General features: G+C 39.4%; 1 protein-coding gene across 2 annotated transcripts in view; it reads right to left on the bottom strand.

Moving 5' to 3' along the window:
• Nucleotides 1-578: 578 nt before the first annotated feature.
• Nucleotides 579-15,695, bottom strand: part of LOC108704873 (pepsin A) — a 35,097-nt gene continuing 19,980 nt past the window's right edge. The window contains exons 8-10 of one of the 2 annotated variants that reach the window (XM_041586392.1): nt 6,947-7,045; nt 6,352-6,407; nt 729-811 (exon numbers count right to left, since the gene is read on the bottom strand). In XM_041586392.1, coding sequence (XP_041442326.1) covers nt 6,378-6,407; nt 6,947-7,045 — 129 coding nt within the window. In that variant the 3' untranslated portion in view covers nt 729-811; nt 6,352-6,377. Of the gene's footprint in view, nt 812-6,351; nt 6,408-6,946; nt 7,046-15,695 lie in introns of both variants that reach the window. The other variant, XM_041586389.1, reaches the window with a different exon arrangement.

The raw sequence follows: 15,695 nt of genomic DNA, 5'->3' as shown, positions 1-15,695 counted from the left end.
GAGTTCCCTGTATAACTCAGCCTGCAGCCTTGTGTCTTCATATGGTCACATAACCCCTCAGTGACTTCTAATATCCTTATCATTTACAGTAGGGGGTACATTATCCCTTATAATACATGAGTGATACTCAGAGTTCCCTGTATAACTCAGCCTGCAGCCTTGTGCCTTTATATGGTCACAGAACAACCCCTCAGTGACTTCTAATATCCTTATCATTTACAGTAGGGGGTACATTATCCCTTATAATACATGAGTGATACTCAGAGTTCCCTGTATAACTCAGCCTGTAGCCTTGTGTCTTTATATGGTCATAGAACAACCCCTCAGTGACTTCTAATATCCTTATCATATATAGTAGGGGGTATATTATCCCTTATAATACATGAGTGATACTCAGAGTTCCCTGTATAACTCAGCCTGCAGCCTTGTGCCTTTATATGGTCACAGAACAACCCCTCAGTGACTTCTAATATCCTTATCATATATAGTAGGGGGTATATTATCCCTTATAATACATGAATGTGTATTTATTGTTGCCTGACGTTTATTGTACAAACTCAAATGAATCAGAATTAGGATGTTTTTCGAGCATAAGGAATTTATTGGTCAATATTAAAGACATGTGTTGTAGCATTGAGAGTAGATTATATGCAGAAACTGTTCCCTGGATTGGTTAGACCTTTGGGGTTGGAGCAAATCCCACACGGTTGTTGCCTCTGTCAAATACTGTAAAATATTCTCGGATAAAGATGTCTCCCAGAATCCATAGGCCGGAGGTGGCCTGGAACCCACTGTTGCAGGAGCCAGGAAACTGGTCAAAGCAAAAACCAATGAATGAGATTCAGGAGGGAGCAGTGCACTTTGGGGGATTGACAGCTGGAAGGAGGGGGTATGTAACCTAAGAATACCTGTACTGGAGTCGGCTATGTGTTGTTCTGCTCAGGATAATTGGAACTGGGTCAAAGTGGGCTCAGAATGGGCAGTCTTGTGATGAAAAAATAGTAACCTAAATACTGTATATAGTAACAAGGTAGTTATGGAACTATGGGCTTAACTAGTGGTACTTTTAAATTGAGGGGTTGAGGGGTACAGAATGTATGCACTGTACAAATGGGACTATGGATTTCTGGGTTACTCTGCCCCCCAAGAATAAGGAATAAGAATAGCTAATATCATGGATAAGAGCACTTAACATAAGGTAAGTATATGTTTCCCTATTATTTATAATTGTATATTTTCCAATAGAAATTTGATTTCAATTTTACTTTGCCACGAGAACCCCTGAGTTAAATGAACAGTAACACCAAATAATTTAATAAGTATTGTAAATTAACAAAAACTTACTGTACTGCTGTGCTGCACTGGTACAACCGGTGTGTTTGCTTCAGAAATTCTACATAGTTCATATAAATAAGCTGCTGTATAGCCATGGGGGCAGCCATTCATCCTGTGCTTGAATGGCTGCCCCCATGGCTACACAGCAGCTTGTTTATATAAACTATAGTAGTACTTATCTGTTATCTACTGTGTATCCTGTGCTTGAATGGCTGCCCCCATGGCTACACAGCAGCTTGTTTATATAAACTATAGTAGTACTTATCTGTTATCTACTGTGTATCCTGTGCTTGAATGGCTGCCCCCATGGCTACACAGCAGCTTGTTTATATAAACTATAGTAGTACTTATCTGTTATCTACCGTGTGTCCTGTGCTTGAATGGCTCTCCCCATGGCTACACAGCAGCTTGTTTATATAAACTATAGTAGTACTTATCTGTTATCTACTGTGTATCCTCTGCTTGAATGGCTGCCCCATGGCTACACAGCAGCTTGTTTATATAAACTATAGTAGTACTTATCTGTTATCTACTGTGCATCCTGTGCTTGAATGGCTGCCCCATGGCTACACAGCAGCTTGTTTATATAAACTATAATAGTACTTATCTGTTATCTACCGTGTATCCTGTGCTTGAATGGCTGCCCTCATGGCTACACAGCAGCTTGTTTATATAAACTATAGTAGTACTTATCTGTTATCTACTGTGTATCCTGTGCTTGAATGGCTGCCCCCATGGCTACACAGCAGCTTGTTTATATTAACTATAGTAGTTATTATCTGTTATCTACCGTGTATCCTGTGCTTGAATGGCTCTCCCCATGGCTACACAGCAGCTTGTTTATATAAACTATAGTAGTACTTATCTGTTATCTACTGTGTATCCTGTGCTTAAATGGCTGCACCCATGGCTACACAGCAGATTGTTTATATAAACTATAGTAGTACTTATCTGTTATCTACTGTGTATCCTGTGCTTGAATGGCTGCCCCCATGGCTACACAGCAGCTTGTTTATATAAACAATAGTAGTACTTATCTGTTATCTACTGTGTATCCTGTGCTTGAATGGCTGCCCCATGGCTACACAGCAGCTTGTTTATATAAACTATAGTAGTACTTATCTGTTACCTACTGTGTATCCTCTAATTGAATGGCTGCCCCCATGGCTACACAGCAGCTTGTTTATATAAACTATATAGTAGTACTTATCTGTTATCTACCGTGTATCCTGTGCTTGAATGGCTCTCCCCATGGCTACACAGCAGCTTGTTTATATAAACTATATTAGTACTTATCTGTTACCTACTGTGTATCCTGTGCTTGAATGGCTGCCCCCATGGCTACACAGCAGCTTGTTTATATAAACTATAGTAGTACTTATCTGTTATCTACTGTGTATCCTGTGCTTGAATGGCTGCCCCCATGGCTACACAGCAGATTAATTAGATAAAATATAGTAGTACTTATCTGTTATCTACTGTGTATCCTGTGCTTGAATGGCTGCCCCCATGGCTACACAGCAGCTTGTTTATATAAACTATAGTAGTACTTATCTGTTATCTACTGTGTATCCTGTGCTTGAATGGCTGCCCCCATGGCTACACAGCAGCTTGTTTATATAAACAATAGTAGTACTTATCTGTTATCTACTGTGTATCCTGTGCTTGAATGGCTGCCCCATGGCTACACAGCCGCTTGTTTATATAAACTATAGTAGTACTTATCTGTTATCTACTGTGTATCCTGTGCTTGAATGGGTGGCCCCATGGCTACACAGCAGCTTGTTTATATAAACTATATAGTAGTACTTATCTGTTATCTACCGTGTATCCTGTGCTTGAATGGCTCTCCCCATGGCTACACAGCAGCTTGTTTATATAAACTATATTAGTACTTATCTGTTACCTACTGTGTATCCTGTGCTTGAATGGCTGCCCCCATGGCTACACAGCAGCTTTTTTATATAAACTATAGTAGTACTTATCTGTTATCTACTGTGTATCCTGTGCTTGAATGGCTGCCCCCATGGCTACACAGCAGATTAATTAGATAAAATATAGTAGTACTTATCTGTTATCTACTGTGTATCCTGTGCTTGAATGGCTGCCCCCATGGCTACACAGCAGCTTGTTTATATAAACTATAGTAGTACTTATCTGTTATCTACTGTGTATCCTGTGCTTGAATGGCTGCCCCCATGGCTACACAGCAGATTAATTAGATAAAATATAGTAGTACTTATCTGTTATCTACTGTGTATCCTGTGCTTGAATGTCTGCCACCATGGCTACACAGCAGCTTGTTTATATAAACTATAGTAGTACTTATCTGTTATCTACTGTGTATCCTGTGCTTGAATGGCTGCCCCCATGGCTACACAGCAGATTAATTAGATAAAATATAGTAGTACTTATCTGTAATCTACTGTGTATCCTGTGCTTGAATGGCTGCCACCATGGCTACAGAGCAGCTTGTTTATATAAACTATAGTAGTACTTATCTGTTATCTACTGTGTATCCTGTGCTTGAATTGGTGCCCCCATGGCTACACAGCAGCTTGTTTATATAAACTATAGTAGTACTTATCTGTTATCTACTGTGTATCCTGTGCTTGAATGGCTGCCCCCATGGCTACACAGCAGCTTGTTTATATAAACTATAGTAATACTTATCAGTTATCTACTGTGTATCCTGTGCTTGAATGGCTGCACCCATGGCTACACAGCAGCTTGTTATATAAAATATATTAGTACTTATCTGTTATCTACTGTGTATCCTGTGCTTGAATGGCTGAACCATGGCTACACAGCAGCTTGTTTATATAAACTATAGTAGTACTTATCTGTTACCTTCTGTGTATCCTCTAATTGAATGGCTGCCCCCATGGCTACACAGCAGCTTGTTTATATAAACTATATAGTAGTACTTATCTGTTATCTACTGTGTATCCTGTGCTTGAATGGCTGCCCCCATGGCTACACAGCAGCTTGTTTATATAAACTATATAGTAGTACTTATCTGTTATCTACTGTGTAACCTGTGCTTGAATGGCTGCCCCCATGGCTTCACAGCAGCTTGTTTATATAAACTATAGTAGTACTTATCTGTTACCTACTGTGTATCCTGTGCTTGAATGGCTGCCCCCTTGGCTACACAGCAGCTTGTTTATATAAAATATAGTAGTACTTATCTGTTATCTACTGTGTATCCAGTGCTTGAATGGCTGCCCCCATGGCTACACAGCAGCTTGTTTATATAAACTATAGTAGTACTTATCTGTTATCTACTGTGTATCCTGTGCTTGAATGGCTGCCCCCATGGCTACACAGCAGATTAATTAGATAAAATATAGTAGTACTTATCTGTTATCTACTGTGTATCCTGTGCTTGAATGGCTGCCCCCATGGCTACACAGCAACTTGTTTATATAAACTATAGTAGTACTTATCTGTTATCTACTGTGTATCCTGTGCTTGAATGGCTGCCCCCATGGCTACACAGCAGCTTGTTTATATAAACTATAGTAGTACTTATCTGTTATCTACTGTGTATCCTGTGCTTGAATGGCTCTCCCCATGGCTACACAGCCGCTTGTTTATATAAACTATAGTAGTACTTATCTGTTATCTACTGTGTATCCTGTGCTTGAATGGGTGGCCCCATGGCTACACAGCAGCTTGTTTATATAAACTATAGTAGTACTTATCTGTTATCTTCTGTGTATCCTGCCTTTGAATGGCTGCTCTCATGGCTACACAGCAGCTTGTTTATATCAACTATAGTAGTGTTTCTAAAGAAAACAGTTTAGATTGCAACAGTACATCATATTTTCAATATTTTAAAACACTTTAATTTTTTGGTCTTACTGTTCCTTTAATAGAGTTAAGGATTATCCAATCTAAACTTCATAAAAACCTATGTAATTTAGAAAACAAAAATTAGACCAGCTGAACTGATGAATTGTGCGCCAGTGCACCCACTGATATTGCCTCCACCCTGTAACTTGTGGTAACTCCAGCAGTCCCACAGTAGTCTGTCAGTAAGATTAAAGTTTGGGTAACCACCTCATCCCCAATAGGTTGTGCCAGAAACTTCTGCATCCATCCTCTGGAACTCCTTCCCCTGTCCCATTAGAGACGACCAGACCCTCATGCACCCATCTTACCTTCTCCTCTGCACCCATTCTCAGGAACTCCCTCCTCTGTCCCTTTAGAGACCACCAGACCCTCCTGCACCCATCTCACCTCCTCCTCTGCACCCATCCCCTGGAACTTCCTCCTCTGTCCCTTTAGAGACCACCAGACCCTCATGCACCCATCTCACCTCCTCCTCTGCACCCATCCCTGGAACTTCCTCCTCTGTCCATTTAGAGACCACCAGACCCTCATGCACCCATCTCACCTCCTCCTCTGCACCCATCCCCTGGAACTTCCTCCTCTGTCCCTTTAGAGACCACCAGACCCTCATGCACCCATCTCACCTCCTCCTCTGCACCCATCCCCTGGAACTTCATCCTCTGTCCCTTTAGAGACCACCAGACACTCATGCACCCATCTCACCTCCTCCTCTGCACCCATCCCTTGGAACTTCCTCCTCTGTCCCTTTAGAGACCACCAGACACTCATGCACCCATCTCACCTCCTCCTCTGCACCCATCCCTTGGAACTTCCTCCTCTGTCCCATTATGCACTACCAGATCTTCATTCATCCCTTGACAGGACTTCTTCAGAACTCTGGTTCTCCCCACCTCAAAGACAAACCTTTTTCAGATTTTGTTTTACAGAGTGGTGGATATCACAGGAGTTGCCTGTTTGTTTATGTGTGGGAGCCAGGTATCCTGTAATGGGGTGCCAGGTACAGTGTCCACATTAATGTGCAAATGTGTTGGCACCTATCACAATATCAGTAGGGATACTGGCGCACCATTTATCAGAGCAGTGGAGACAGATGAAATAAGGGGGTGCAAGGAGTGTGTTTAGACACAAGTGTGTTAAATGTATATCATCAATACTTACCCAACATTTGTATCCATTTTGTGCAATTATACTGACAGTTGCATCTGTAAAGGACACTTAGGGGCAGATTTATAAAAATGTGAGTTTAGAGCTTAACAAATAAAAACAAACCCACATTCTATTCATTCCTGTTGTATTTTTAGAATTGGATTTATTAAATGGTGAGTTCTAACTTTCATTGATAAATCCAATTCTAAAAATCCCATAAGCATGAACAGGACATAGGTTAGTTTGCATTTTCATAATTCTGGTCCTTATTGTCTCCATTGAGCTTATGCTACTTGTGCAAACTGCCACCCTCCCAAAGCCACAACCGGACTCTAATAGTGTAACTTAGTAACAGAGTAACACAATAGATGAGGTTGAAAACAGACACTGGTTCATAGAGTCTAACTGCTGTGATGCCTCAGAGGGGGAAAATTCCTTCCTGATTTCAAAATGGCAACCAGTCCCTGGATCAGCAGTGTAACCCTGTTGTTGCACTTCCTCCGACTTTTATATGTACATGAGTAAATGAGATCAGGCTGGTATTGATATTTAGCTTGGGGTCTGGTCGGTGCATGGAACTTACACCCTGCCTCTGAGTGACGCTTACCTGGTTGATATAAGCTTGTGCAGGCAGTGGATAATGGATCCCATTGATTGTGATGACGATTTCAGGCAAAGAACTGACAGACTCACAACTCACAGTGAACTGAACAGAAGACACAATTAGAAAAACACAACAATGTGACAAAGAGGCAAAAAACAATATCTGAAAATTAGTAGAAATCAACTAGTAAAAGAATCTCAATGAAAGCAAATATGATTTAAACTTTGTGGTGTGTATAAAAGTCAGGTAACTGTATCAGTGGGTGAGTATAACAGTGGAATAACTGTATCAGTGGGTGAGTGTAACAGTGGGTAACTATCAGTGGTGACTATAACAGTTGGGTAACTATATCAGTGGGTGAGTGTAACAGTGGGTAACTGTATCAGTGGGTGAGTATAACAGTAGGTAACTATATCAGTGGGTGAGTATAATAGTGGAATAACTGTATCAGTGGGTGAGTGTAACAGTGGGGTAACTTTATCAGGGGTGACTATAACAGTTGGTTAACTATATCAGTGGGTGAGTATAACAGTGGGTAACTGTATCAGTGGGTGAGTATAACAGTAGGTAACTGTATCAGTGGGTGAGTATAACAGTGGGTAACTATATCAGTGGGTGAGTATAACAGTGGAATAACTGTATCAGTGGGTGAGTGTAACAGTGGGTAACTATATCAGTGGTGAGTATAACAGTGGGGTAACTGTATAGTGGGTGAGTGTAACAGTGGGTAACTATATCAGTGGGTGAGTATAACAGTGGGTAACTATATCAGTGGGTGAGTGTAACAGTGGGTAACTATATCAGTGGGTGAGTATAACAGTGGGTAACTATATCAGTGGGTGAGTATAACAGTAGGTAACTATATCAGTGGGTGAGTATAACAGTAGGTAACTATATCAGTGGGTGAGTATAACAGTGGGTAACTATATCAGTGGGTGAGTATAACAGTGGGTAACTAGTATTAACAGTGGTGTGTAGTTGATTACAGTGGGTAATATAAGGTGAGTAAGTGGGACTATCATGGTGAGTATAACAGGACTGTCAGTGTAGTGTAACAGTGTAACTATCAGTGGTGGAAAGGGTACTGTACATGTAGTACAGTGGTAACTTATCAGTGGTGAGTATACAGGTATATCAGTGTGATGTAATGGGTATATATATGGGTGAGTATAACAGTGGTATTTATCAGTGGTGAGTATAACATGGGAACTATACAGGTGTGTATAACAGGGATAACTATTCATGGGTGAGTATACAGTGGTAACTTATCAGCTGTGGTATAACAGTGGGTACTATCAGTGGGTGATATCGTGGGAACTTATTGGGTTAGTTACGTGGTACTATCAGTGGCGAGTAACAGTGGTACTAATCATGGGTGAGTATGAAGAGGGACTATTCAGTGGTGAGATAACATGGTAACTATATCATTAGGTGAGTGTAACAGTGAGTAACTATATCAGTGGGTAAGTATTACAGTGGGTAACTATATCAGATTGAGTGAATATAACAGTGTGGTACTATATCAGTGGTGAGTATAACAGTAGGTAACTGTATCAGTGAGTGAGTATAACAGTGGGGTAACTGTATAAGTGGGTGGAGTGTTAACAGTGGGTAACTATATCAGTGGGTGAGTATAACAGTGGGTAACTGTATCAGTGGGTGAGTATAACAGTGGATAACTGTATCAGTGGGTTGAGTGTAACAGTGGTGTAACTATATCAGTGGTGAGTATAACAGTCGGGTAACTGTATCAGTGGGTGAGTATAACAGTGGAATAACTGTATCAGTGGGTGAGTGAGTGTAACAGTGGGTAACTATATCATGGGTGAGTTAACAGTGGGTAACTATATCAGTGGTGACTATAACAGTTGGGTAACTGTATCAGTGGGTGTGTATAACAGTAGGATAACTGTATCAGTGGGTGAGTATAACAGTAGGTAACTATATCAGTGGGTGAGTAGTATACAGTGGGTAACTATATCAATGGGTGTGTATAACAGTGGGTAACTATATCAGTGGGTGTGTATAACAGTGGGGTAACTGTATAAGTGGGTGAGTGTAACAGTGGGTAACTATTTCAGTGGGTGAGTATAACAGTGGGGTAACTGTATCAGTGGGTAAGTTAACAGTGGGTAACTATATCAGTGGGTGGTATAACAGTGGGGTAACTGTATCAGTGGGTGATAATAACAGTGGGAATAACTGTATCAGTGGGTGAGTATAACAGTGGGGTAACTGTTATGTGAGTATAACAGTGTAACGTATAGGTGAGTATAACAGTAGGTAACTATATCAGTGGGTGAGTATAACAGTAGGTAACATATAGTGGGTGAGTATAACAGTGGGTAACTATATCAATGGGTGTGTATAACAGTGGGTAACTGTATAAGTGGGTGAGTGTAACAGTGGGTAACTATATCAGTGGGTAGTGTATACAGTGGGTAACTATATCAGTGGGTGAGTGTAACAGAGGGTTAACTGTATCAGTGGGTGAGTGTAACAGTGGGTAACTATATCAGTGGGCGAGTTTAACAGTGTGTAACTATATCAGTGGGTGAGTATGACAGAGGGCTAACTATATCAGTGGGTGAGTTCTAACAGTGGGTAACTATATCAGCGTGTGAGTATAACAGTGAGTAACTATATCAGTGGGTGAGTATTACAGTGGGTAACTATATCAGTGGGTAAGTGTAACAGTGGGTAACTATATCAGTGGGTAAGTGTAACAGTGGGTAACTATATCTTTGGTTGAGTGTAACAGTGGGTAACTATATCAGTGGGTAAGTGTAACAGTGGGTGACTATATCAGTGGTTGAGTGCAACGGTGGGTAACTATATCAGTGGGTGAATATAACAGTGGGAAACTATATCAGTGGGGGAGTATAACAGTGGGTAACTATATCAGTGGGTGAATATAACAGTGGGTTACTATATCAGTGGGTGAGTTTAACAGTGGGTAACTATATCAGTGGGGGAGTATAACAGTGGGTAACTATATCAGTGGGTGTAACAGTAGGTAACTATATCAGTGGGGGATTATAACAGTGGGTTACTATATCAGTGGGTGGGTGTAACAGTGGGTAACTATTTCAGTGGGTGAGTATAACAGTGGGTAACTATAGCAGTGGGTGAGTTTACCAGTGGGTAACAATATCCGTGGGTGAGTGTAACAGTGGGGTAACTCTAATGGTTATAGAATAGAATCCTCTCCCATCTACAGGGCAGTATAGCTACAGTATTGGGGCGCTACAATGCACACTGGCTGTATATGGAGTTGTATTGCTGGTCTGTGTGTAATATACACACATATAATATTGTTCTTTTTTATATTGTATCGTTTTTAATATTGTATTGTTGTTTGTTTCCCTGTTAACCTTTTGTTAGACACTAATCTTCTGTTGTTTATCCTTTGTTTATGTTTACACTACGTCATTTACATAATTGTTTCCCTCAGACACTGATGAATCAGGCACTCGACCCGGTACTATTGTGTTTAAATGATGGTCTATGTTTGTTGCACTTTGAAAGATTAGAGTGGTAGTACAGAAGAACAAGCACGTTTGTTGCTAAATAGAGTTCACTTTATTATTCGATGAGACCTTACGAGTGGTTACTTTATATTGTGGATATCTATGGACTTTTTGGGATAGCACCTTTTTGGGATAGCACCCAGGCACAATATACTATTTTCACGAGTTGTGCCGGCTACACATAGACTGCCACATATAATATTGATATGCAGTGTAATATATCAATGGGTGGAAAGACAACAGCACCATACTTAAATTAGATAACAGTAATTTACTGTGTATTAACATTTATACCATTACATTGGGAGTACTACATATGGTAACTATACAAATGTTGGATACCGTGGTAATATATATGGGCATTTAACATGAATATATGGCAGAGTGAGAAGTAAGCGAGAAATAACCCTTATATCAGAGGGATGGTTACATAGTGTCATATTACTGTGATTACATGTGGCAACTCTATCATTGATAGAAAAGTTAACATTTCACCACTAGGTGTCACGGGGAATATATCATGCTCCAATATAAACGTGCTAACTGTATCAGCTGTGTGAGGTAACAGTGTAACTGATTAACAAGAGCCTAGGATTAAAGAGGTTCCTAATTTGATTAGTCCCTCATGTGTTAGTATAAACTGCAGGGCATACTTACATTTGGGCATGCATACATATGGGCATACTTACATATGGGCATGCATACATATGGGCATACTTACATATGGGCATACTTACATAAAGGCATACATACATTTGGGCATACCTACATATGGGCATACTTACATATGGACATACCTACATATTGGCATATTTACATATGGGCATGCATACATTTGGGCATACCTAAATATGAGCATACTTACATATGGGCATACATACATATGGGCATGCATACATATGGGCATACTTACATATGGGCATGCCTACATATGGGCATACTTACATATGGGCATACCTACATATGGCCATACCTACATATGGACATACCTACATATGGGCATTCATAAATATGGGCATACCTACATATAGGCATTCATAAATATGGGCATACCTACAAACGAGCATACATAAATATGGGCATACCTACATATGGGCATACATAAATATGGGCACACCTACAAATGGGCATACATAAATATGGGCATACTTACATATGGCATACATAAATATCGGCATACTTATATATGGCATACATAAATATGGGCATACCTACATATGGGCATACATAAACATGGGCATATCTACAAATGGGCATATATACATATGGGCATAAATAAATATTGGAATACTTACATATGGGCATACATAAATATGGGCATACCTACATATGGGCATATATAAATATGGGCATACCTACATATGGGCATGCAAATATATTGGCATTTTTACTTATGGGCAAACCTAAATATGGGAATACATACATATGGACATATATACATATGGGCATACTTACCTATGAGCATAACTTCATATGGGCATACTTACATATGAGCATACAGTATCTACATATGGGTATACCTACATATGGGCATACCTACATGTGGGCATACTTACATATGAGCATACCTACATATGGGCATACTTACATATGGGCATACCTATATATGAGCATACCTACATATGGGCATACCTACATATGGCCATACTTACATATAGGCATATCTAAATCTGGGCATACTTACTTATGGGCATACCTAAATATGGGCATACATACATATGGGCATACTTACTTATGGGCATACTTACTTATGGGCATACCTAAATATGGGCATACATACATATGGACATACCTACATATGGGCATAAATAAATATGGGCATACTTACATATGGGCATACCTACATATCGGCATACTTACATATAAGCATACTTACATATGGGCATACATAAATATGGGCATACCTACATATTGGTGTACTTGCATATGGGCATACCTACATATGGGCATAAATAAATATGGGCATACCTACATATGGGCATACATAAATATGGTCATACCTACATATGGGCATACATAAATATGGGCATACTTACATATGGGCATACATAAATATGGGCATACTTACATATGGGCATAAATAAATATGGGCATACCTACATATGGGCATACATAAATATGGGCATACCTACATATGGGCATACATAAATATGGGCAAACTTACATATGGGCATACATAAATATGGGCATACCTACATATGGGCATATATAAATATGGGCATACCTACATATGGGCATACATAAATATGAGCATACCTACATATGGGCATACTTACTGATGGGCATACATAAATATAGGCATACATACATATGGGTGTACCTACATATGGGCATACTTACCTATGAGCATACCTACATATGGGCATACCTACGTATGGGCATACATAAATATGGGCATACTTACATATGGGCATAAATAAATATGGGCATACCTACATATGGGCATACATAAATATGGGCATACCTACATATGGGCATACATATATATGGGCAAACTTACATATGGGCATACATAAATATGAGCATACCTACATATGGGCATATATAAATATGGGCATACCTACATATGGGCATACATAAATATGAGCATACCTACATATGGCATACCTACATATGGGCATACTTACTGATGGGCATACATAAATATAGGCATACATACATATGGGTGTACCTACATATGGGCATACTTACCTATGGGCATACCTACGTATGGGCATACATAAATATGGGCATACTTACATATGAGTATACCTGCATATGGGCATATCTACATATGGGCATACTTACTTATGGGCATACTTACATATGGGCATACCTAAATATGGGCATACCTACATATGGGCATACTTACATATGAGCATACCTACATATGGGCATACTTACATATGGGCATACATATATATGAGCATACCTACATATGGGCATACCTAAATATGGGCAACCTTACATATGGGCATATCTACATCTGGGCATTCTTACTTATGGGCATACCTAAATATGGGCATACCTAAATATGGGCATACCTACACATGGGCATACTTACTTATGGGCATATCTAAATATGGGCATACATACATATGGACATACCTACATATGGGCATAAATAAATATGGGCACACTTACATATGGGCATATATAAATATGGGCATATCTACATATGGGCATACTTACTTATGGGCATATCTAAATATGGGCATACATACATATGGACATACCTACATATGGGCATAAATAAATATGGGCATACTTACATATGGGCATACCTACATATGGGCATACTTACATATAGGCATACATACATATGGGTGTACCTACATATGGGCATACCTACGTATGGGCATACATAAATATGGGCATACTTACATATGGGCATAAATAAATATGGGCATACCTACATATGGGCATACCTAAATATGGGCATACCTACATATGGGCATACTTACATATGAGCATACCTACATATGGGCATACTTACATATGGGCATACATATATATGAGCATACCTACATATGGGCATACCTAAATATGGGCAACCTTACATATGGGCATATCTACATCTGGGCATTCTTACTTATGGGCATACCTAAATATGGGCATACCTAAATATGGGCATACCTACACATGGGCATACTTACTTATGGGCATATCTAAATATGGGCATACATACATATGGACATACCTACATATGGGCATAAATAAATATGGGCATACTTACATATGGGCATATATAAATATGGGCATACCTACATATGGGCATACTTACTTATGGGCATATCTAAATATGGGCATACATACATATGGACATACCTACATATGGGCATAAATAAATATGGGCATACTTACATATGGGCATACCTACATATGGGCATACTTACATATGGGCATACATAAATATGGGCATACCTACATATGGGCATACATAAATATGAGCATACCTACATATCGGCATACCTACATATGGCATACCTACATATGGGCATACTTACTGATGGGCATGCATAAATATAGGCATACTTACCTATGGGCATACTTACTGATGGGCATGCATAAATATAGGCATACTTACCTATGAGCATATCTACATATGGGCATACATAAATATGAGCATACCTATATATGGGCATACCTACATATGGGCATGCAAGCATATGGGCATTCTTACTTATGGGTATACCTAAATATGGGCATACCTACATATGGGCATACCTACATATGGGCATATCTACATATGGGCATAACTACATATGGGCATACTTATATATGGGCATACATAAATATGAGCATACCAACATATGGGCATACTTACATATGGGCATACCTACATATGGGCATACCTACATATGGGCATACATACATTTGGGCATACTTACATATGGACATACCTACATATGGGCATACATAAATATGGGCATACCTACATATGGGCATACTTACATATGGGCATACATAAATATGGGCATACCTACATATGGGCACACTTACGTATGAGCATACCTACATATGGGCGTACTTACATATGGACATACCTACATATGGGCATACCTAAATATGAGCATACCTACATATGGGCATACCTACATATGGGTATACCTACATATGGGCATACCTAAATATGGGCAGACATACATATGGGCATTCTTACTCATGGGCAAACCTACATATGGGCATACCTACAAACGCTGCAGATCTATGTTTAGCACAATGTTTACATGTATGCCCATCAAGCATATACTTGTATATTTGTGAACATGTACAGTAATTACAATTATGAAAAAATCAAGCTAAGTTGTTTCCTACATCAAGGACACACTGATCAAGGCAGTTGTTAATAAAACACAAGAAGAAACAATCAATGAGATATTTTATTATTTGAAATACATTTTGGATACATTCCTTATTTTTCCTTGGGGGAAATCGCGGACTCTTCACAAACTGAACAAAAGTATATTTTTGGGCTGAAACAACAAGCAAGGGAGGGCTGTATATTTGGTGACACCTAGTGGTGAGAATGTATATTTCAGAAAGAAGAATTGACTCGTAAATGACGGCAATGACTAACCCTAACTCTTTCTGTATTTGCTTGTCTTGCCCTTTTGTCAAATATTCTTAGTATATTCCCCAGTGGGGGAAAAAAGGAAATAAATATTTTTATATTTAAGTGATGAGTTGCTGATGTCTTTAAGTAGCACATAAGGAGAGCACTCACCCGAACTCCAAAGAAC

Source organism: Xenopus laevis, chromosome 1L, assembly GCF_017654675.1.
Source record: "Xenopus laevis strain J_2021 chromosome 1L, Xenopus_laevis_v10.1, whole genome shotgun sequence".
NCBI lineage: Eukaryota > Metazoa > Chordata > Amphibia > Anura > Pipidae > Xenopus > Xenopus laevis.
This window is presented reverse-complemented; position numbering and strand designations above follow the sequence as displayed.